This window comes from Oncorhynchus tshawytscha, linkage group LG25 (assembly GCF_018296145.1).
Source record: "Oncorhynchus tshawytscha isolate Ot180627B linkage group LG25, Otsh_v2.0, whole genome shotgun sequence".
Classification (NCBI taxonomy): Eukaryota; Metazoa; Chordata; class Actinopteri; order Salmoniformes; family Salmonidae; genus Oncorhynchus; species Oncorhynchus tshawytscha.
In genome coordinates, this window is record NC_056453.1 from 2086107 (window position 1) to 2112232 (window position 26126).

The 26126-nt window shown below is 41.2% G+C and overlaps 1 protein-coding gene across 2 annotated transcripts in view; it reads right to left on the bottom strand.

The window, feature by feature from the left end:
- Positions 1 to 26126, bottom strand: part of ccdc186 (coiled-coil domain-containing protein 186) — a 1196038-nt gene that overhangs the window by 1152191 nt on the left and 17721 nt on the right. For both annotated transcript variants that reach the window (XM_024387342.2, XM_024387343.2), the window contains exons 4-5: positions 24245 to 24373; positions 228 to 440 (exon numbers count right to left, since the gene is read on the bottom strand). In XM_024387342.2, the coding sequence (XP_024243110.1) occupies positions 228 to 440; positions 24245 to 24373 (342 nt within the window). The remainder of the gene's footprint in view (positions 1 to 227; positions 441 to 24244; positions 24374 to 26126) is intronic.

Genomic DNA, 26126 nt, shown 5'->3' on the forward strand with positions numbered 1-26126 from the left:
GCAGGTACAAAGAAAAACATTCCACCACTATCATGTTCATCATCATCAAAAGCCTTTGAGCAGACTCCTTCCAATTACCTACAATAAATATGAAAGACTCTTGCTAAAATAGATTTTCCAGTGCAAATAAAGCAGCGGTGTCAGAAAGTCCATCTAATATTGCACCAGCGCCACCTCAGCAGCTGAACATGTGGAACTTTGTTGCTTAAACATTAACCCTGCGTTACCTTGGCGTCGTGGAGCTGCTGCAGCCGGCCTTTCTCCTGGGCCAAACTGTTTCCCCTGAGGGCCTGGCGGTCCACCTCCTTGGTGGCCTCCCTCAGCCTCCTTTCCAGCCCCTCCTTGTCCCTGCGCAGGTCCAGAGCCTCCTTCTCCCCGCGAACATACTTCATCACCATGGCCTCCTTCTCCTGACGCGCCTCCTCACACTTCTTCCCAGCCTGGGAGGGACACATGAATTAGTAGCTGTTACATTGATTATATCATTATGTATTACATTGATTAAATCATCAGTATAGGCTGGTGAGAGGAGGACGGCTCATAGTAATGGTGGATGGAATGGAATCGATTGAATGGTATCAAACACATGTTCCATTAACTTCGTTCCAGCCATTAGTCCTACTATGAGCCTGTCCTCCGATGTAAAGTGCCACCAGCCACCACAGGTTAATATGCAGTTATGTGGACAGGTAGACACAGACATGGACAAACATGCAGACACACATTCACTGATCTACACAGAAACACAGGCGCATGCATTATGCAAGTTTACACACAGACATGCAGAAAAATAGACAGAAATTATGCATGCTCAAGTGCACACTCATTCATGCTTAATTAAAACTCTTGTATTATATCTGGGGGTGTAGTGACGGTCTCCCTGATTGCATGTTGTAAGTGGATAGTGCTGCAATTGAACGTGGCAGTTTGGTTGAGGTTTCAATATAAAAATCCACAATGAGTATGTGTGAGATCTAAACAAGAGCCATACAAATGGTAGGGCAGTGCATTGATAGGTCAGCTTGTAATCATTCTGTCGCCTGAATGTTTTTCGACGACTGGCGAAATTAGCCAGTTCAGCTACTCTAAACTGGGAGGGACTGTGTTTTCAATTCAATTCATGTTGATGCTTTATGCAAGGAACCACTTTACAAAATAAAATTCATCATCATCATCATCGTCATTATTATCATACAGAAAATCAGACAACGTAGGATAACCTCTTGGCTTCCTTGTAAATTCATACCCGTCTCAACATACCGCTCTGTAACAGTTCATGTAATAACACTGGTTATTGTAATAATAAAAAGTAATAGCGTAACTTTCACATTTTTTATGTAATAAAACCTGTTCATGTAATACCTTGCCGGATAACGTAATAGGTAAGGGATAAACGTTGTGTACATGATCTGGAAATAATGGACGACGTGGTAAGGACGACGCACAGCGGAGTCCCTCCGTGGAGTTTCTTTGTTCCAGAGAATGTACAGAGGAGGCGTTTATCCCGCTTATACCAAGGTTGCCAAAGAAAACAATACTAAATCACACATTCGACAAAAGAAATTGAATGTTTTCATGAATATTTTCATTTTGATAAGTCCTACTATTTCATCCTTTCACTAAACCTGGTCGTTAATTCTATCGGTTAGGTTGCTCGAGAAGCAGAATGGTCATTCATTCGATTTGAAATGTTGCTAGAGAAGCGGACTTTGATTTGTTCGATTGCTATGCAGACTGGCAACGTTCCTATCTCTTGCTATATTGCACTATTTTTATGTTTGGAAAAATAACGTTCCCAAAGTAAACGGCCTATTTCTCAGGACCAGATGCTAGAATATGCATATAATTGACAGATTAGGATAGAAAACACTCTAAAGTTTCCAAAACTGTCAAAATATTGTCTGTGAGTATAACAGAACTGATATAGCAGGCGAAACCCTGAGGAAAATCCAATCAGGAAGTGCCTCTTATTTTGAAACCCTTCTGTTCCTATGCATGCCTATCCTCCATTTAAAGGGATATCAACCAGATTCCTTTTTCTATGGCTTCCCTAAGGTGTCAGTCTTTAGACATAGTTTCAGGCTTTTATTTTGAAAAATGAGCGTGAAAGATCACATTGCGTAAGTGGATAGGTGGGGGCTTTCAGAGTGAATTTTTGCGCTACAGAGTAAAGCGCCCATTGTTCCACCCGGTGTTATTGAAAAACCTACACACTCGGTTGATATATTATCGAATATACATTTTAAAAACAACCTGAGGAATGATTATAAAAAACGTTTGACATGTTTATGTGGACATTACGGAGACTATTTGGAATTTCCGTCTGCGTTGTCGTGACCACTCTTTCCTGTGGATTTCTGAACATAACGCGACAAACAAACAGAGGTATTTTGGGTATAAAAATAATCTTAATGGAACAAAAGGAACATTTGTGTAACTGGGAGTCTCGTGAGTGAAAACATCCGAAGATCATCAAAGGTAAACGATTCATTTGATTGCTTTTCTGATGTTCGTGACATAGCTACTTAATGCTTAGTGTACATAATGTTTTGCAACGCTATCGATAAACTTACACAAACGCTTGGATTGCTTTCGTTGTAAGACCTAAAAAAAAAAAATCTGAACTGTTAGTCCTCAGTGTTTTGCCTGCTACATAAGTTATGTTATACTCAGACATGATTCAAACAGTTTTAGAGTCTCACCAGTTAGAAAGTGAAAACATCTGAAGATCAAAGGTAAACGGTTAATTTGATTGCTTTTCTGATTTTCGTGACCAAGCTTCCTGATGCTAAGTGTACATAATGCTATGCTAGGCTATCAATAAACTTACACAAACGCTTGGATTGCTTTCGCTGTAAAGCATAATTTCAAAATCTGAGACGACAGGTGGATTAACAAAAGGCTAAACTGTGTTTTGCAACTCGGGATTTCATGAATATGAATATTTTTTAGTAATATTATTTGACTGTGGCACTATGCTATTCAGCGGTTGCTGACGAAAATAATCCGGCCACAGGGATGGGTAGCGTCAAGAATTTAAGCTGTTTTCTAGTGACATTTATTTGGATACATGATACATCCAAGTTAAGTTTTAATGGTACATGCACAAGTACAGTGAAATGCCTTTCCTGAAAACGCAAAACCCAATAACAATGTACTACAAGACAAAAAACGTGAAAAAACAAGAAAGATTGAAGAACACAATAGGTAAGTAAGTAAGTAAGTAAGTAAGCCTACTATATACAGGGTCAGTTCCAATACCATATTTACAATGTGCAGGGATAATGGAGTGACGGAAGTATAGTTGTAGTTGGAAGTTTTCAGAAACTTAAGTTGGAGTCATTTAACCTCGTTTTTCAACCACTCCACACATTTGTTAACTTGTTCAAACTAATAGTTTGGCAATTGTTTTCAGACAGATTATTTCACTTATAATTCACTGTATCACAATTCCAGTGGTCAAAAGATTACATCCACTAAGTTGGATAATTCCAGAAAATTATGTCATGGCTTTAGAAGCTTCTGATAGGCTAATTGACATAATTTGAGTCAATTGGAGGTGTACCTGTGGATGTATGTCAAGGCATACCTTCAAACTCAGTGCCTCTTTGCTTGACATCATGGGAAAATTAAAAGAAATCCGCCAAGACCTCAGGAAAAAAAATTGTAGACCTCCACATGTCTGGTTCATCCTTGGGAGCAATTTCCAAATTCCTGAAGGTACCACGTTCATCTGTACAAAACAATAGTACGCAAGTATAAACACCATGGGACCACGCAGCCGTCATACTACTCAGGAAGGAGACGCATTCTGTCTCCTAGAGATGAACGTACTTTGGTGCGAAAAGTGCGAATCAATTCCAGAACAGCAGCAAAGAACCTTGTGAAGATGCTGGAGGAAACAGGTACAAAAGTATCTAAATCCACAGTAAAACGAGTCCTATATCAACATAACCTGAAAGGATGCTCAGCAAGGAAGAAGCCACTGCTCTAAAACCTCCACAAAAAAGCCAGACTACGGTTTGCAACTGCACATGGTGACAAAGATCGGACTTTTTGGAGAAATGTCCTCTGGTCTGATGAAACAAAAATAGAACTGTTTGGTCAAAATGACCATCGTTATGTTTGGAAGAAAAAGGGGGATGCTTGGAAACCAAAGGACACCATCCCAACAATGAACCATGGGGTGGCAGCATCATGTTGTGGGGGTGCTTTGCTGCAGGAGACACTGGTGCACTTCACAAAATAGATGGCGTCATGAGGGATGAAAATTATGTGGATATATTGAAGCAACATATCAAGACATCAGGAAGTTAAAGCTTGGTCGCAAATGGGTCTTCCAAATGGACAATAACCCCAAGCATACTTCCAAAGTTGTGGCAAAATGGCTTAAGGACAACAAATTCAAGGTATTGGAGTGGCCATCACAAAGCCCTGACCTCAATCCTATAGAAGATTTGTGGGCAGAACTCAAAAGGCGTGTGCGAGCAAGGAGGCATACAAATCTGACTCAGTTACACCAGCTCTGTCAGGAAGAATGGGCCGAAATTCACCCAATTTATTGTGGAAAGCTTGTGGAAGGCTACCCGAAACATTCGACCCAAATAAAACAATTTAAAGGCAAGGCTACCAAATACTAATTGAGGGCCCATGTCAACCTCCTGAGGGGGAAGAGGTGCGGTCACTCCTTCACAACTGTGTGAGTGTGTTAGGACCATTTTAAGTCTTTAGTGATTTGGACACCAAGGAACTTAAAGCTGCTCTCAACCTACTCGGCTACTCCGCTCCGCACAATTGGTCCAGTGCCGTCTGGGTTAGGGAGGGTTTAGCCGCAGTGCATACTGACCAGGTCGCTCGGTGTACGGTGTTTCCTCCGACACATTGGTGCGGCTGGCTTCCGGGTTGGATGTGCATTGTATCAAGAAGCAGTGCGGCTTGGTTGGGTTGTGTTTCGGAGGATGCATGACTCTCGACCTTTGCCTCTCCCGAGTCCGTACGGGAGTTGCAGCGATGAGACAAGACAGTAACTACTACCACGAAAATTGGGGAGAAAAAGGGGTGGTAAAAAAAAGAGAGATTTGGAGTTAGATGAACTTGGATTTTTCAGCAACGCTCGCGGTGTGGACAGCATGTTAAAGCCGTCCTGACACTGATTTTATCACAGTGGAGATTGCTGTGGTCTGCAGGGGCGAGGTCTTTTGTTTGTGTTTTCTGCGAATGTGATACAAGAGTGTGTGAGGGAAGAAATAAGTGTTCATCTTAAGTTCGGATAATAGGATATAGACATCTGCATAATAAGATGATTGAAATTTGGATAATAAGTTTTGATATAACGTTATCTTGGGGTTCCGTCCATCACTGCCCATCATAGAATATCTCGGGGTGGTATTGAGAGCGGGATGTTATTTTAGATAATAGCAGCAATTCTACAGTTTCTGGGAGGCTAGAGAACCATCTAGGATCCCATGACCGGGCAGGGCAGTGTCCAGGTAACTTCCGTTTTTTCCGCTGGGAGGTTTGCTGTGAGTACCTAATTTCTAAACGTTCTATATGGATTCTGTGAATATATGAAATTGATTAATTGTATGTGTGCATAATTGATTACTAGAGATTTGCTAAAATAATAATTGCACTAATATTCATATACTAACTTGCGCACCAAGACGTAGACATACGTCAGGGTGGGGGAAAGAGTTGGTCCCTTTTATGGATCATTTGATAAAGATGAGGTTTAAACATTATTAAACTGTCTACAAAGGCTGGGGAATTGTCTCAGAAACTGATTGGAGTGTGTCCACTTTTGGTTAACTTACCCTAACGATGTAACTATAAAACACTTATTGTTTGGGATTTTCTCCATTCGGGTACTACATTTAACATGAAACATAAAGATGTATGAGAAGAAGTATGAGAAGAGTTGATATGAATTAATATGGAAACTTGACGTAACTTATAACGTCGTACAATGCCTAGGGTTTCCATAAAAATAATTATCATTACGGAGCTAATGTAGTAAAATAATTTGAATATGTTGCATGAGAAAAGATAGTAAGATAGTAAGGAGAGAATAATCATGAATGGTTTCCTTTGTTTTCTAAACCATACGATGGGTGACAGTGGCAAAGACATTGATAAGGAGGATTGATGTAAACTTAATGAGTGTGGACTGTATGTAAATGGTAATATGTTAGTGTTTTCTTTTTGGATAGCACTCCAATGATGCAATATTTTAGTAAACTGAGGTTTCAATACAAGGTTTAATGATTGAGCCTTGAGGTTGTAAAATATATTTGCTGCGGTTGACCTCGAGCAGGCTGTAAGACCATTCATGTGTGGGGTTGCTTCTTAGCCAAGGGAGTGTGCTCACTCACAACTTCATGTAATTGTCATTAAAAGCCTTTGACACTTATGAAATGCTTGTAATTATACGTCATTATTCCATGGTAACATCTGACAAAAATATCTAAAGACACTGAAGCAGCGCAACTTTTGGCCACAACTGTACAGTGTTCCCTTAAGTGGAATCAACACCTAAAATAAACAAACCCATAACCCCTTTCCGGTAATCTAATCATTGCAACCTGTTGCATTAATTTAGTAAAAATATAAACCTGTTGAACAAATCTAGAACCTTCAAAAGTTGATGCTGTCTCATCAGCGTAATAGTCAAAACTAACTGCAATCCACTTTAATGACTGGACACCGTTCCACGTAACGGAAACTGATTATAATTTTAGAATATATTACCTTTCTGATTAAATTCACTGGTGTTACCTAAACTATAAAACCCAGGAACATTAATCAGAAACTATCAAAGAATGTTTCCAATTCAACTAATCTAAATTTGAGGTTGGTATATTTTCAAACAATTCCCCATTGAAATCCCATTGCGATATGAATGAAGATTCATTTCCTAGGGCTTCCACTAGATGTCAACTGTCTATAGAAATTTGAATGAGGCTTCTACTGTGTTGTGGGACTGAGTAAGAGCAGAATGAGCCATGTGTCTGGCAGTCAGCCATTTCCCGGTCAAGCGCATTCCACATGATATCCACTTACGTTCCGTTCCTCCTCAAGACACAAAGGAATTCTCCGGTTGGAACTGTTGAAAATTTATGATAAAAACATCCTAATGATTGATTCTGTACTTAGTTTGAAATGTTTCTTCGACCTGTAATATAACTTTTTGAAGATTTTGTCCGAAAAAATGGTCGACCAGCACCAGCGTTTGGATATGTTTTCCAAACGTGCTAACAAAAGTAGCTAATTGGACATAAATAACAGACATTTTCAAACAAATCAAGCATTTATTGTGGACCTGCGATTCCTGGGAGTGCATTCTGATGAAGATCAAAGGTAAGGGAATATTTAGCATGTCATTTATGGTTTATGTTGACTACAACATGGCGGATAATTTGACTATTATTCTGAGCACAGTCTCAGATTATTGCATGGTTTGCTTTGTCCGTAAAGTTTTTTTGAAATCTGACACAGCAGTTGCATTAAGGACAGGTATATCTATAATTCCATGTGTATAACTATATTAACATCTCCCTTTGTGATGAGTATTTCTGTTGAATCGATGTGGCTATGCAAAATCACAATGTTTTTGGAACAAGTGAATGTCACACGCCAATGTATACTGAGATTTTTTAAACTAAAAATATAAACTTTATCAAAAAAACACATATATTGTGTAACATGAAGTCCTATGAGTGTCATCTGATGAAGATCATCAAAGGTTAGTGATTCATTTTATCTCTATTTGTGCTTTTTGTGACTCTGTGACTCTATTTGTGCTGTGAAAATGGCTGTTTTTATTGTGGTTTGGTGGTCACCTAACAATCGTTTGTGGTGCTTTCGCTGGAAAGCATATTTGAAATCGGAAACTGTAGTGGGATTAACAACAAGACTACCTTTAAAACGGTATAAGATACATGTATGTTTGAGGAATTTTAATGAGATTTGTTGTTTTGAATTTGGCGCCCTGCACTTTCACTGGCTGTGGTCATATCATCCCATTAACGGGATTGCAGTGGGATACTTTTTAATAGATGCCTGGGATCAAATATCACGGATTCCTTATGCTAAGAAATGGACTACATTTTCGACAGAAGAAAGTAATACATTTAGGGGAGGTAACAGGAACAATTCTAAGGCAAAACAGCTATTACATACAGTGGGGCAAAAAAGTATTTAGTCAGCCACCAATTGTGTAAATTCTCCCACTTCGGTGTCCCCCTTTCCTTTCCTAGTAATAATACCAGGATAATTGTACATGGTTATGTAAGAGAGAGACCAGTCATATAATATGATATGGGAGTGAATTGTTATACTTGTTGGCAAGATATATGTTGCCGTGTCTAAGGGTAGGGCATGCTAAATTAAGTGCACATAAACATTGGGATATATTAAAACAAACTATTAATGATTTGGGGGAGTACCGTGCATAAAAACATTATGTTTTGTTTGAGGTTAAAACCTTATGATATATTTTGTCTCTCTTTGAAATGTTTCCTGAGGCTATGGTCTTGGGAGAGCAGTGAGTGAAATTCTGCAGTGTTGTTAGTATAAAGGTATCCGAACTGTTTGTTTTTGCCATATGGTTTACAACAGACACACACACACACCTTACTAGTTATGAATATGGGTTAGTGCCGAGGTATCTTAAAGGGGCACACACACACAATTTTCTGAAGTCTTTATTTTCTGAGTTTTAATTAAACAATTATTTTGATAAGAAATGTACTGGAAACTTAATGTCAACTGGGATATGAAATGTTTGACGGTTTTTCATGAATTAGTCTAATACAGTGAGAAACACTTCTTTGAAGGGTTTGTACGACCTCTGTCCTGACTTTCCAGTGTGGTTTGATCGCCTTCAATGGAAAGCCATTTGGATGATGAATTTAAGGTAATTTGTAATACTGATACTTATGATGAAGTTTATAGTTCATAGCCATATTCGGACCATCGAGAAGAAGGAGAAGGCGTTGCCTTTGATAAAGGGTAGGCTGTCTTACGTCTATTTTAATATGTCCATATGGGTATAAAAAACAATCTTTATGGAGTTATGGGTAGTGATCCTAATTCGATTTTGTTATTTGAAATGGTTTTGTTTTATTTTTAACCATCAGTGTTTGTTTTTTTACACATGACACAAGGAATTACCAGTCCTCTAGGGTTTGGATTGAAGTTTACACACCTCAAGTGATATGTAAGAGTGTATTGAGTGATATTTGAAGGAGTATATTGTTGTGTTGCTTGTTCTGTTCTGTTTCGATACAAATCTCCCAGATTGAGTCTGCTGGAATGTTGGGATTTCCCCTGGTGGGTTAGAGGTCTAACATCCTGATTCTGTGGCTCAGCGATGAGGGGAGTATAAGCCAACTTGAAAAAAAACTGTTCCAATAGAATGTGTTGTTATTCTCTTTCACATATGTTTAGAGATTTGTAATAGGAATAATTGGTCAAAGTAATAATTTGTCATATAGTGAATGTTTGTCTGGATTTCCAGAATCAGAAATGAACTGAACTAAACTGTTGTTCTGATCTGTCCTATCTCGAGGTTATCATGAAAGGTGACGTCAGATGGTGTCTTAATGTATAGCAGGGATAATTTGGCCGAGAACGGTGTGAACCTCAAAACCCCCTCTAACCGGCTGAAGAAGAGTGACAAAGGCGTTCAATAAGGCCCTGTCCGCACCACTTCTACCGAGAGACCTGAGTCTGAGCCGACAACCAGTGTACAGCCTTCAATCGAGACTGTCAACTGTTTTTTCTCTCATGCTTTTTATCTCAGGAGTATGACAGGAGTCCACGTGGAGTCAGCATTGAGAGAAATCCGTTCCAAAACTACGCTCATGTTGCTGGTATATTGGTTGGGAAATGGACAAGACATAATTGGTGGTAGAGGTGGTGGCAGCCCAGATGGGATATTGAAATTGGGACATTATCATGGGCCATCCACTTTGAACTGTAAAGCTATCTGAAGAAGATAATAAAGAAGACGCCAGAAGAATCAGTGCCTGACGGGGGGAGGGGGGGTTGTGACGATTCCATACACCTGTTGTTTGTTATGAACATTCAGGAGGGTGTGTCTTCACTATAAAAAGGTGTTGTATTCTTTGTGTCGGGGCTTTCAACGAATCACCTACGGGTGAGTCATCGACCAGCCATCGTTATCGCAGAGCACTCAATCAATTCACTTTGTATGTGTGTGTTGTATTGACCTGCTCCCTTATTAATAAGTGAATACAGATTTAGTATAATTGACTTGTGTGATAAGTTTGTCTCTCCTCATTTGATAATACAGAAAATAACCACCACAACACCTACTCCCGTTGCCTGCTGCACTGCTGCTTGGATTCCACCTGGTGATCTGTTCACCATCTACCCTGGCCTGTCTCCCCGTCTGGTACAGCTACCCCCACCACACTCACCCCTCTCTCCCAAGCTTTCACTCGCCTCCAGCACACACTGGAGCGAGTGACTCTGGGGCGAGTGACTCTGAACTTACAATGGCTAGCCCAAAGTTGTTAAATATTGTGCATTTTGCTATTTGACTCATGACTCCTGCATGCTTTGTTGACTATGAACTGTCTTGTTTACCCAACCATGGGCCAGATTGTGTTTGTTCCCATACTCAGGACTCTGACTGTCTATTGGTTACACAGCCCATCTACTGTTGCTAGCCCCAATTCTGACTTGTGCTCTGATATCTGCTTCACTGATTTCTGCTCTCATAAAAGCCTGGGTTTTCTGCACGTTAACACTAAAAGCTTATTACCTAAAATGGATCAATTGAAAGTGTGAGTTCACAGCTCCAATACAGATGTGTTGGTCATCACTGAGACGTGGTTAAGGAAGCGTGTTTTGAATACTGACAACCTTCCAGGTTATAACCTTTTTAGGCAAGACAGATCTTCCAAAGGTGAGGGTGTGGTAATCTTTACCAAGGATCACCTTCAGTGCACCTTCAAGCTCGCTCCTGGCCCCTTACACTGAGTCTGCATTTGTCCTGCTAGGTGACCTACACTGGGACATGCTTAAACCATCTGACCAAGTCCTAAAGCAATGGGACTCCCTAAATCTTTCTCAGATTAATACTAAACCCACAAGTTATGACTCCAAAACACCCAGACATTTTTAGTTTTTGGTTACCAGGTGCCGATTTTCAATCACCAGGTGCACAGTGGTATATCCTAATCCGTTTTTCAAAAAATGTCTTAAACCTTCCATAAATCACTCAGGCCGGCCCCCATTGATAGAGGGCCGTAGTAGGGTCCCATAGCAGGCATGAATATTAGGAAGCCAGGTAAATGCCACGCTCTTCTCCTCAATGTTATCCTCACAAATAATCCTGATAGGTATCAGTCTGGTGTTTTCTGTAATGACCTTAGTGGTGTTTAAAGCACAACTGTTTTACAGCCTGTGTTCGTAATAGCTTCTCAGTGAAGTGACCTGTCTTGATTAGTCACAAACTCGTACTAAAAACCTTTAATGAGCAAGCCTTCCTTCATTAACTGGTCTCTGTAAAACTGTATAGAATCAGCTTGATCCCCTCTGTAGAAGACGCTTGGACCTTCTTTTTATCAAACACGCCCCCCATAAAGAAAATGATAATTAAAAATAGGTTCAGCCCTTGGTTTGACCATGATCTTGCAGAGTTACTCCAACTCAATTGCATTTGGCAAATCGCTCGGCACAGGCATACTCAGGCTGACTGGCTCTCATTCAGGCAAATGAGAAATAAGTGCACTCAGGTTATCCAGAAAACCAACGTTAGTTACTTTAAGGAACAGTTCTGTCTCTCTAGGTCTAATCCCAAGAAATTCTGGAAAACAGTTAAATACATCAAGAATAAACCCTCCTCCTCACAGCTGCCCATGTCCCTTAATGTGGTTATTACTGACAAGAAGCACATGGCTGAGCTCTTTAACTTCTTGGATATAGGGGGCGCTATTTTAATTTTGGGATGAAAAACGTTCCCGTTTTAAACAATATATTTTGTCACGAAAAGACACTCGACTATGCATATAATTGACAGCTTTGGAAAGAAAACACTGACGTTTCCAAAACTGCAAAGATATTGTCTGTGAGTGCCACAGAACTGATGTTACAGGCGAAACCCAGATAAAAATCCAATCAGGAAGTGCCGCATTTTTTAAAACCGCCTCATGCCAATGACTCCTTATATGGCTGTGAATGGGCCACGAATGAGCTTAGGCTTTCTGTCGCTTCCCCAAGGTGTCGACAGCATTGTGACGTATTTGTAGGCATATCATTGGAAGATTGACCATAAGAGACTACATCTACCAGGTGGTCGCTTGGTGTCCTCCGTTGCAATTATTGCGTAATCTCCAGCTGCAGTATTTTTCCGTTCGCTTCTGATGAGAAACCAACTGTCACAACTGATATATTATCGAATAGATATGTGAAAAACATCTTGAGGATTGATTCTAAACGTTTGCCATTTTTCTGTCGATATTATGGAGCTAATTTGGAAAAAAGTTTGGCGTTGTAGTGACTGCATTTTCCGGTCTTTTTCTTAGCCAAACGTGATGAACAAAACAGAGCTATTTCGCCAACACAAATAATATTTTTGGAAAAAATGAACATTGACTATCTAACTGAGAGTCTCGTCATTGAAATCATCCGAAGTTCTTCAAAGGTAAATGATTTTATTTGAATGCTTTTCTTGTTTTTGTGAAAATGTTGCCTGCTGAATGCTAGGCTTAATGCTATGTAGGCTATCAATACTCTTACACTCTTACTCTTAACCAAGGTTGCCAGGTGCACGGTGTATCCTCCGACACATTGGTGCGGCTGGCTTCCGGGTTGGATGCGCGCTGTGTTAAGAAGCAGTGCGGCTGGTTGGGTTGTGTATCGGAGGACGCATGACTTTCAACCTTCGTCTCTCCCGAGCCCGTACCGGAGTTGTAGCGAAGAGACAAGATAGTAGCTACTACAACAATTGGATACCACGAAATTGGGGAGAAAAAGGGGTATAAAAAAAAATGTTTTTAAAGAAAAGCATATTTTGAAAATCTGAGATGGCAGTGTTGTTAACAAAAGGCTAAGCTTGTGTTTGAATATATTTATTTCATTTCATTTGCGATTTTCATGAATAGGAAACGTTGCGTTATGGTAATGCGCTTGAGGCTATGATTACGCTCCCGGATACGGGATTACTCGTCGCTAGAGGTTAATCACCACTTCATTAAATCAGGATTCCTATTTGACTCAGACATGCCTCCTTGCCCGTCCACCATTTCCTCATCTCCCACCCCATCCAATGTCACTAGCCTCAATGCTCCTCCCACTTTTTCCCCTTCCCCGCTACAAAGTTTTTCCCTGCATGGGGTCATCGAGTCAGAGGTGCTAAAGGAGCTCCTTAAACTTGACCCCAAAAAATCATCATCTGGATCAAGGTTGCTTTCCCTACCATTGCCAAGTCTATCTCTGACCTTTTTAACCTGTCTCTCCTCTCTGGGGAGGTTCACATCACTTGGAAGGCCTATTTCTATTTTGCCCTGTTTATCAAGTGCTGGAAAAACTTGTCAATACTCAACTGTGCCTTTCTTGATGTCTATCATATTCTCTCTTTTATGCAATCTGGTTTCTGCTCAGTTCATGGATGTGTCACTGCAACCTTAAAAGTTCCTCAATGATGTCACCATTGCCCTTCATTCTAAGCAATGAGGTGCTGCCAAAGCTTTTGATACGGTAGACCATCATTGTGGGGCGGCTAAGGAGTATTGGTGTGTCTGAGGGGTCTTTGGCCTGGTTTGCTAACTTCCGCTCTCAAAGAGTGCAGGGTATAAAGTCAGAACATCTGCTGTCTCAGCCACTGCCTGTCACCAAGGGAGTACCCCAAGGCTCGATCCTAGGTCCCATGCTGTTCTCAATTTACATCAACAACATAACTCAGGCAGTAGGAAGCTCTCTCATCCAATTATATGTGGATGATACAGTCTTACACTCAGCTGGCCTCTCCCCTGATTTTGTGTTAAATGCTCTACAACAAAGCTTTCTTAGTGTCCAACAAGCTTTCTCTGCCCTCAACTCCTCCAAAACAAAAGCTATTGTGGTTTGGTAAGAAGAATGCCCCTCTCCCCACAGGTGTGATTACTACCTCTGAGGGTTTAGTACTTGAGGTGGTCACCTCATACAAGTAATTGGGAGTATGGCTAGACAGTACACTGTCCTTCTCTCAGCACATATCAAAGCAGCAGGCTAAAGTTAAATCTAGACTTTGTTTCCTCTATCGTAATCATTCCTCTTTCACCTCAGCTGCCAAACTAACCCTGATTCAGATGACCACCCTACCCATGTTAGATTACGGAGAAATAACTTATAGATCGGCAGGTAAGGGTACTCTCGAGCGTTTAGATGTTCCTTATAGGACACGTCACTGCACTCTATTCTCCTCTGTAAACTGGTCGTCATCTCTGTATCCTCGTCTCAAGACCCACTGGTTGATGCTTATTTATAAAACCCTCTTAGGCCTCACTCCCCCAATCTTAGATATCTACTGCAGCCCTCATCCTCCACATACAATACCTGTTATGTTGTTGCCATCTTCTTGCCCTTTGTGCTGTTGCCTGTGCCCAATAATGTTTGTACCATGTTTTGTGTTGCTACCATGTTGTGTTGTCATCTGTTGCTGCCTTGCTATGTTGTTGTCTTAGGTCTCTCTTTATGTAGTGTTGTCTCTTGTCGTGATGTGTGTTTTGTCATATATATAATTATTTTTTAAATAATGTTTAATCCCGGCCCCCGTCCCCGCAGGAGGCCTTTTGGTAGGCCTTCATTGTAAATAAGAATTTGTTCTTAACTGACTTGCATATTCAAATAAAGGTTCAATAAAAATAAATTACACCTGATTAAAGAACTTTCTCACATTTCTCATGGAATTTGAAAGGCCTTAATATTCCTATCAAGCATTCCAGCTGTCTTGATATTCTAGCAAGAAACCATATTGATTTAGCAATGCTCCAAAAACACACCTGCTCCAAAAGGGCGCACTTAGAATAGAGTACTATTTGTACAAATTGACTGCTTTTTCGTCAGCCCCAAACAAAACTAAAGGTGTAACCATAATGATATATAATAAAATGAAAATCACCATCCTTGGTAAAGGCAACGTCCAAGACATGAATGCCATTCTGGACATGCGGGACAAATCTAATAAGACCAACTACAATAAAAAAGCTCTCCAACGTATGTGACCTATTCCAGGAAGATAGGTATATGTAGCACGTCACTACTTCACAGCAGAGAAATTTGAGAATTACTTTGGGGCAGTAATGCCATCTGGAACACGCAAACTTTCATGTGCCTTAATAACAAACGTGTATGCCATCTGTAAATATGAATACAATTGTTAAATTATTAGTCTAGTTGGTTTAGTCACAGAAAAAGACAGGAACTTTCCCGTTAGCCATGATTGGCTAAGATAATGGGTGGGCTGGACATGCCGAGAGTTGAGTTCGGATTGGTCTGCCATGGAGCAAACTTTCATTTTATTTGATATAGTGTGTGTTTACCAGAGATAGTCATTCAAATTTTGCTACATAGGACCGAATGAAGGTGGTGGGTCACATATACTCTCGGATTGATGCCTGGCGACCTCATAACTCTAAAAAAAAATGTTTTTTAAAGAGTACACTTTCTATTCAAACAGGCACTCCCGAATCGATTTCGTACGATTATCTACTCCTCATTTTTCATTCATCAAGAAAATAAATTTGACATATGATCATATCTGATCATCATGCTTATTAGGTTAAGATGGGGCAAGGTTTTAAAGATTGCACCAACAAATATGACCACTCTGTTTCTAGCTCCTTTACAAGCATTTCTCTACACCAGCAATAACATCTGCTAAACATGTGTATGTGACCAATAAAATGTGATTTGATTATTACTGACCATATACAAATGTCTGAATCTTGTAAAAGAGCCACAAGCTAGCATGAGGGACAAGAAGTAGCTAGCGACATTGAGGTTTGTATAGAGAAAAGTCAGCTAACTAGGTATAATTAGATAGCTAATAGCAAGTTCAATTTCTCTTAAGATTTAAAAGCCAACAATATTTTTATAAAACAGCATATTATTGACCTAAAAGTTTAGCTGTGTTAGCCCTGTCGCTAGCTTATCCAGGATCAGTCATACATAGAACAACCATGTACTGTATCTATGGGAACAACTGCAACCTTTTTGCAAGCAACGTTGCTAAAATTAATAAAATAAAATATGCAATGCTCATTTTCTGTAGTCTAACTGTCATCTCCATACTGTACCTAAATTACAAGGGTTTCACTAAACAATTTTATGTCAGCACTTAAAGGGCATGTACAGAATCTGGTATATGGTTTGCCTATATATTGTCTATTGGTATAATTTTAAATTGAGAACACATAGTTCAACATGTAAACAATGTGCGAGTTTAGCTATTCTCTGCTTCAGATGGCAAATGACCAGTAATGCCCTCACACTGTAGGCCTATGCATGCCATATGTTAAGATGCTAAATGGATTCACATAGTTGGAGTGAGATGAGTGAGTGATTTAAACAGTGAGTGAGTGTTTTCTATCCACACATACTGAGTGAGTGAGTGAAATGTGAGTGTTCGAAAAAGTGGGGGTAGTGAGTGAGTGAGTCTATTGAGGTAGTTCAACACAATGTGTGAGTTTAGCACACACACACACACACATTGGACAGAACCCCTTTCCCTCTTTATTGCAGGATTAAGTGATTAATCAACATTGACACTAGTTCATTATTAATAACAGTTCTCTTAAGTTTAAACACTTCACTTCAAATAATCAACACTTCAAAATGTACAAATAAGCTAACTTCTATGTAAAGATTAGACATATTAGTCTAAACAACAATAGATAAATGAGTAGTAAGAAGTAGGCTATTATTACTAAAGCATAATTGCAGGCAGGGTACCAAAAAATGTCTGCACCATTGAAGGTCCTCAAGCACACAGTGGCTTCCATCATTCTTAAAATGAAAGAAGTTTGGAACTACCAAGATTCTTCCAAGAGCTGGCCGCCTGGCCAAACTGAGCAATCGGGGGAGAAGGGCCTTGGTCAGTGGGGTGACCAAGAACAGATGGTCACTTTGACAGAGTTCTAGATTTCCTCTGTGGAGATGGGAGAACCTTCCAGAAGGACAACAATCTTTGCAACACTCCACCAATCATGCCTTCATGGTAGAGTGGCCAGACGAAAGCCACTCCTCAGTAAAAAGGCACATAACAGCTCACTTGGAGTTTGCCAAAATGCACCAAAAGACTCAGACCATTAAGAACCAGATTCTCTGGTCTGATGAAAACCAAGATTGAACACTTTGGCCTGAATGCCAAGCATCATGTCTGGGGGAAACCAGGCCCTATCCCTACGGTGAAGCATGGTCGTGGCAGCATCATGCTGTGGGGATATTTTTCAGCGGCAGGGACTGGGAGATGAGTCAGGATCGAGGGAAAGATGAACGAAGCCAAGTACAGAGAGATCCTTGATGAAAATCTGCAACAGAGTGCCCAGGGCCTAAGACTGTGGTGAAGGTTCACCTTCCAACAGGATAATGACCCTAAGCACACAGCAAAGACAAGGCAGGAGTGGCTTCGGGACAAGTCTCTGAATGTCCTTGAGTGGCCCAACCAGAGCAGGGACTTCAACCCGATCGAACATCTCTGGAGAGACCTGAAAATAGCCAGAGTAACGGTGAAACTTAACAAAATGTGGAAAAAGTCAAGGAGTCTGAATACTTTCTGAACGCACTGTAACTAGGAATAAAGTGAGAGATAGTAAACGGTAGCAGCAGCGTATGTGATGTCAAAAAAGTGCAAAAAGGTTCAATGCAGATCGTTAAATAGTTAACCAAATAGCTACCCGGACAAACTACTGTATTTAACAGTCTTATGCCTTGGGGCTAGAACCTGCTCAGGAGCCTTTTGGTCCCAGACTTGGCGCTCCTGTACAACTTGCCATGCGGTAGCAGAGAGAACAGTATGAGTTGGGTGGCTGGAGTCTGAAAATTCTTAGGGCCTTCCTCTGACATCTCCTGGTATAGAGGTCCTGGATGGCAGGAAGCTCGGCCCCAGTGATGTACTGGGCCGTACAAACTGCCCTCTGTAGCGCCTTACGGTTATTTCGCCAAACAGTTGCCACACAAAGCAGTGATGCAGCCAGTCAAGATGATCAATGGTGTAGCTGTAGAACTTTTTGAGGATCTGAGGACCAAATCGGTTCAGCCCTGAGGGGAAGGGGCATTGTCGTGCCCTCTTCATGACGGTGTTGGTGTGTTTGGAACATGATAGATCCTTAGTGATGTGGACACAGAGGAACATGAAACTCTTGACCTGCTCCACTACAGCTGTGAATGGGGGCGTGCTAGGCCCTCTGTTCCCTGTAGTCCACAATCAGCACCTTTGTCTTGCTAACATTGAGGGAGAGGTTGTTGTCCTGGCACCACACTGCTAGGTCTCTGAACTCCTCCCTATAGGCTTTCTCATTGTCGTCAGTTGTCAAGCCTATTACCATTGTGTCATTGGCAAACTAAATGGTGGTGTTGGAGTTGTGCGCGGCCACGCAGTTGTGGGTGAACAGCAAAAATCATTTAGACCGGTTACCTTGGTGTTTTAGGGCACAGGGACTATGGAGGTCTGCTTGAAGCATATAGGTATTAGAGACTCGGTCAGGGAGAAGTTGAAAATGTCATTGAAGACACTTGCTAGCTGGTCAGTAAGCGTCCTGGTAATCTGACTGAATGTTAACCTGTTTAAAAAGTCTTCTTCACATTGGTTACGGGGAGCGTGACAAAATCACGCACAAAAAATAAAAATAATTAAAAATATATTAAATATATAAATAAAAGTCTATTGCATAATGGTTACTCAATGTATGAATATTCCTGTATGATGTGGATGAGTTTGTTTGTAACTGGTGGTGGGTAGTGGTATGTACATAAAATTAAGGGGAAGTAAATTCATTCGGCCCTAATCTATGGATTTCACCTTACTGAGAAAACAGATACATTAAAACTAGCTTATTTTTTAAGGTACTGGCGTGTATCAGAAAACTAGTCAGTATCTGGTGTGACCACCATTTGCATCATGCTACGCGACACATCTCCTTCGCATAGAGGTGATCAGGCTGTTGATTGTGGCCTGTGGAACGTTGTCCTCTTCAACAGCTGTGTGAACTTGATGGATATTGGCGGGAAATGGAACATGCGGTCATACACGTCGATCCAGAGCATCCCTAACATGCTCAATGGGTGACATGGGATTGTGACTATGCAGGCTATGGAAGAACAGGAACATTTTCAACTTCCAGGAATTGGCTACATGTCCTTGTGACATGGGCCGTGCATTATCATGCGAGACATGAAAATGCATGGCAATGAGACTCGGGATTGCGCCATAGTGCGAGCTGAACATTGTATGCTGGAAAAACTCGGTTTGTTATTTCAGATTAAAACCAAACCGCTATTCATTGAAAATGAATACAGAACTTGTTTTTAAGTGGATTCCGCAATACGGTTAGCTTTTAACAGCTAGGACCGCTATTTCTTCTCCCAGAATCCCGCCTAAAAGACAGGTTGAAGCATGCTTGACAGACGATAAGCTGCAGGCCATCAAGAGAACAAAGTTGGTACCAGATGAGTTTTGCAGTGGAGCCCACTTTGTCTGGAGAAATAAATTAACAGAGCCATCGCTGTATCTACCATGCTTTGTTTCGGGACAAATTGGATCACCCATAGTTCCAATTCGGCAACTGTTTGCTTGCAGAGGATTATAGGATTGAGGTGGCTGGACAGTGGCTGGATGCGGCTAGACGGCGTTGGTGATTGTTGGATGCATCTCCACCTTGATGTTTGTCTTCATCCGACTGGCCGGTGTTGCCCGGAGCTCCCACATCTGATAGCGGAGTTGAAGGAGCACAGCAAGAGGAGCAAGGCAATCAACAATGGTCGCACGTCACAAGCTGTGGAATCCGAAGACAACAGCCTGCCGCAAAGCAATCTACACTCCCAGCGAGAGGCACGGAGCGGATCGTCTTGCCGTCTAGCCATCCTGCACCTTTGAGGGTGCCTCTGTCTGCGGCCACAGTACCTACTAATACGACTTCGAAGTAGCCTTCCATCCCTGCTCTGGATTGAGGGAGGCTTCTCCATCTGTCGGATACCTGCACCAGGAGCAACGGGGTCAAGTAATCCTGCCTCTAGCCAGGTCCATAATCCTGTGAATCGTGGAAGGATTTCCTCGTCCTTCTCACAAGCTGTTTTTTTTTTAAGCTCCACGGTAAGCTCCATGTGACCTTTCCTGGTGCAAAAACAATGTCCTATCCCGGAGATCGAGTAAATTACATTACTAAGCTGCTCCCTGAAGGGCAGATCCGAACAGCTGAAACTGGATATTAAAGAGCTGATTGACTCTCTGCTAAATATTAACACAAGGCCCATCATATCTGGCACTGTGCCCTCTCTGAATCGTGGCATTGAACGCTTTAGCAGGATTCTTTCTCTTCAAAACTAGCTACGTGATTATTGCAGCTCAATGGGTGTAACTTTTGTTGACAATTTCAATACCTTTTGGAAACAAAACTTGATTTATAAGGAGAATAGGATCCACCAAAATCATTGGGTTCCTGGATTATAGGAATTATTTGCCTCTATACCATTTGTATTTCATTAACCTTTGACTATTGGATGTTCTTATAGGCACTTTAGTATTGCCAGTGTAACAGTATAGCTTCCGTCCCTCTAGTTAGTGCGCGCTAACTAGCTAGCCATTTGACTTCGGTTACACCAGCCTCATCTCGGGAATTGATAAGCTTGAAGTCATAAACAGCACAATGCTTGACGCACAACGAAGAGCTGCTGGCAAAACGCATGAAAGTGCTGTTTGAATGAACGTTTAGGCGCCCGCTTCTGCCTACCAACGCTCAGTCAGATACTTAGATGCTCAGTCAGATTATATGCAACGCAGGACACGCTAGATAATATCTAGTAATATCATCAACCATGTGTAGTTAACTAGTGATTATGATTGATTGTTTTTTACAAGATAAGTTTAATGCTAGCTAGAAACTTCCCTTGGCTTACTGCATTCGCGTAACAGGCAGTCTCCTTGTGGAGTGCAACGAGAGAGAGGCAGGTTGTTATTGCGTTGGACTAGTTAACTGTAAGGTTGCAAAATTGGATCCCCTGAGCTGACAATGTGAAAATCTGTCGTTCTGCCCCTGAAATAGGCAGTTAACCCACCATTCCTAGGCAGTCATTGAAAATAAGAATGTGTTCTTAACTGACATGCCTAGTTAAATAAAGGTATAAAAAATCAAATTAAAAAAATAATGAATAAAATGTTTGAAAAAATATATATATAATATAAAAATTGTAAAATCGGCGCCCAAAAATAGCGATTCCCGATTGTTACGAAAACTTGAAATCGGCCCTTATTAAATCGGCCATTCCGATTAATCGTTCGACCTCTAGTCTCTTCACAGTCCCCAAGTCCAGAACAACCTATGGGAGGTGCACAGTACTACATAGAACCATGACTACATGGAACTCTATTCCACATCAAGTAACTGATGCAAGCTGTAAAATTATATTTTAAAAAATAAATAAATAAAACACCTTATGGAACAGTGGGGACTGTGAAACACCACAAACATAGGCACAGACAAATGCATACACAAAATAACATACGCACTATACACACTCATACACATGTGGTAGTGGTAGAGTAGGGCACACAGTGTGTTTTGAAATCTGTGAATGTGCTGTAATGTATTTTTTTAAAGTATAAACTTCTTTAATTTCGCTGGACCCTAGGAAGAGGATCGATAATACATACAAATACAGTATCTCTATGCATTAAAATTGCCATCTATGAAATGCAATTGTGTTCATTCTCCATAGCTTATGCCTGCCCATACCATAACCCCACAGTAACCATGGGGCACTCTGTTCACAACGTTGACATCAGCAAACCGCTCGCCACACACGTGACGTGCTATTGTGAGGCCAGTAGGACGTACTGCCAAATGATTTAAAATGATGTTGGCGGCTTATGGTAGAGAAATTAACATTAAATTATCAGGCAACAGCTCTGGTGTACCTTCCTGCAGTCAGTTTGCCAATATATTTGTTCAGTGTATGTTGCTTTAATTTAAATTCACTTACCACTCAACTCAATTAATATCTCCCAATCTCTTGAAGCCTACTTGAAGCCTACGCACTGGGCATATGTGACCGACTGGCTCAAATCGGTCTTATGTAGCAACATTTTTAATTGTGTTTTTTACAATGGATAAAAGTAGAGACTCAGAGATACAAAATTGTATATCATAAACCACAGTTGAACAATGGCAAAGTAATTTGATTTGAAAGTTGATAAACTTGTAAATTCACTTTTGAGAAAATGGCATTTTAAATGTTTTGGCACTACTATTGGAGACCCTTCTTTGTCTACACCAATTCCGCATCGTTCACACCCTCTTTAGTTTTAGTCCTACCCATATCTTTAAGGGTTGATCCGAATGTACTAAGAGCAGTCAAGCACCCAAGCTAACTTGCGAACAGCTCACTGAACATTACTCACCCTAGCAGAGAAGGCTGTTATGTTATCCAGGGGGTTGGTGACTGCAACGGTCAGATTGTCCGTTCGTAAATTCAGAGCGTTTTGCGTTCAGAGCGCACACCGGACGCTCAGGTCGATGAGTAGGGTTGATCCGAACGGTCAGACCTCACAACGACAGTCAAGAACCAAAGCTAACTGGCTAACATTGGCTAGCTACTTCCAGACAAATAATGAGAGAACACCCCACTCTGACCATTTTACTCACCCAAGCAGAGCTGGTTAGGCTGTTTTCATGTTATCCAGAGCTTTTTGGACTGTAACTGCTGGCAACATTTTAATTCACTTTTTTGCCAACGTTTACTGACACCAGCCATATTCAACGTGTGTTGAACGTTCGGAAATTAATCTGCACTCTCTGGCACAATCGACGAGAGTGCTCTGAAATCGGAGTAGACGGCCAGACTGAATTTACGAACGCACTCAAAATGGTTACTTGCATAGTCTTTTGTAAAGACATGTAGCTATCTAGGTAAACAATGAACCATAATCCCAACCCATGATGTTACTACCCTGCAGGTAGCTAACCAACCAGATTCAATGTTAGCTAGCTAACATTAGGCTATAGCTAGCTAAGCAAATAGCTCTGAGATACGAATAAGGTCATACACGTAACGTTAGCTAGCGAGCCAGCCAGCCAACGTTAGCTAGCGAGGTAAACAATGAACCATAATCACAACTCACTACATTACTACCCCACATTAATTAGGTAGCTAACCACCAATCAGGTTCAATGTTAGCTAGCTAACATTAGGCTACAGCTAGCCAAGCAAATGGCTCTTCCTGTCAAAATTAGAAACATGTAATATCTGATAATGTAGCTAGCTAGACTTTCTTACCCCTATACATCATTCATGGTTGCATGTGTCTCCTGTTGGATGCCATGGTTGCCCTTAGTTTGAAGATGTAATCCGGAGACAGGTGTTTTCTCCATCTCATTAGCTATCATACTCGAATTCCACTGATTTCAAAACTCCGTCCTCCAGAAAGTGGAGTTTTAATACACGATACATTTTAAAAAAAAATAAAAAAATGTGTTAGACAGGATTACCTAGACATACTGACCAGCTCAAAAGACACAAGTGTGCTATATGGCAAACCAATCCGAACTCATCTCTCAGCATGACCAGCCCACTCACTATCTGAGCCAATCATGGCTAGCGGGAAGGTTGCCTTTTTTTCTGTGGCTAAACCAACTAGGCTCGTCATTTAACAATTTTCGTGTTTACAGATGGCATACAAGTTTGTTATAAAGGCACATGAAAGTTCACAGGAGAGCCGTTTGAACGTAGACTTTACATTGTTATCAAAATGTTTTTTGAGGCAGAGATGCCTTCACGAACATGTGAAGTAGTGACCCGCGACATATGCCTGGTTTCCTAAAACATATTTTCATAGTGATAGGTGTAATGGAATGACAGAGATAGGGAGTTGACCTTGTGAAACTCACTGCATGCTGAAGACACATTGAGCTAATTTAAATCTATTATACTGCTTGTCCGCCAATTTTTTTCTACCTGTCTCGGACTGTCGTGCACTGCTATGCAAGGGTCTTCTTGACATCCTCTTTCTCCGGGAGCTTACCTGCTCCAGCCGGTAGGCAGTCTCTCTGTGCAACTGCTGCAGGGTGTTCTTCGCGGCGCCATCCTGGTAAACCAGTTTGTCCCTGGACTCCTTCAGCTCCCTCAGCAGCTCCTCCACCCGTCCCTCCAACTGGGAGAGACACAAAAGACGTTGTAGGGTGAAGTTGCCCCTAGACACTTATCTTTGTGCATTTCCCCCCCCTAATGGTTAGGATAGGGGGAGGAAAAGATGATCCTAGAGCTGTATCTAGAAGAAACATCACCCAGGAGCAACAAAGAGTCGAGGACAGGTCCGTCAGGTTAGACAGGGACAGACCTGGCTTAACCTGCCTGACTGACAAGCATGCCAACATACATAACAGTGCTTCAGAAACTATTCAAAACCCTTCACTGTATCCACATTTTTCTGTGTTACAGCCTGAAAAAATGTATTAAATGTAGATTTTTTTGTCACTGTCACTTTTTGTCATACCCCATAATGTCAAAGTGGAATCACATTTTTTTTAAATGTAAACAAATGATTTTAAAATTAAAAACTGAAATATTTGTAGTCAATAAGTATTCAACCTCCTTATTTACGCTTGCAATAATAAATTCTGGAGCAGAAATCACTCTGTGACGACCTCATCTCTGTACACAACACAAACAGACAAATGTAAGGTCCCTCAGTCGAGCAGTGAATTTCTAACACAGATTCAACCACAAAGACCAGGGAGGTTTTCCAATGCCTCTCCAAGAAGGGCACATATTAGTAGATGGGTGAAGAAAAAAGCAGACATTGAATATCCCTATGAGCATGGTTAAGTTATAAATTACACTTTGGATGGTATATTAATACAACCAAGCACTACAAAGATACAGGCGTTGCCGGAGAGGAAGGAAACCGCTCAGGGAATTCACCCCGCGGCCAACGGCGACTTTAAAACAGTTACAGAGTTTAATGGCTTTGATAGGAGAAAACTGAGGATGGATCAACAACGTTGTAGTTACTCCACAATACTAACTTAATTGAAAGAGTGAAAATTAAGAAGCCTGTGCAGAATAAAACTATTCCAAAACATGCATTCGGTTTGTAACGAGGCACTAAAGTAATACTGCAAAAAAATGTGGCAAAGCAATTAACACTTTGTATTCCGGACAAAAACTTATGTTTGAGGGCCTCCCGGGTGGCGCAGTGGTTAAAGGGCGCTGTACTGCAGTGCCAGCTGTGCCACCAGTGACTCTGGATTCGCGCCCAGGCTCTGTCGCAACCGTGAGGTCCGTGGGGTGACGCACAATTGGCCCAGCGTCGTCCGAGTTAGGGAGGGCTTGGCCGGTAGGCATATCCTTGACTCATCGCACACCAGCGACTCCTGTGGCGGGCCGTGCGCAGTGCGCGCTAGCCAAGGTTGCCAGGTGCACGGTGTTTCCTCCGACACATTGGTGCGGCTGGCTTCCGGCTTGGATGCGCGCTGTGTTAAGAACCTTCGTCTCGAGCCCGTACAGAAGTTGTAGCGATGAGACAAGATAGTAGCTACTAAAACAATTGGATACCACAAAATTGGGGAGAAAAAGGGGTAAAAATAAAAAATAAAAATGTAAAAATAAAAACAACTTATGTTTGGGGCAAATCCATTACAACACATTACAGAGTACCACGCTCCATATTTACAAGCATAGTGGGTACGCTTGTAATCATTAAGGACTGCGTAGTTTTTCCAAAGGCCAAATTGTCATTGGAGATGCTTACCAAGAAAACAGTGATTGTTCCTGAGTGGCCGAGTTACAGTTAAATCTACTTGAACATCTATTGCAAGATGTTCAAAAAAATTACCTGTTTTTGCTTTGTTATTATGGGGTATTGATGAGGGGGGAAAACGATTTAATCCATTTTAGAATAAGGC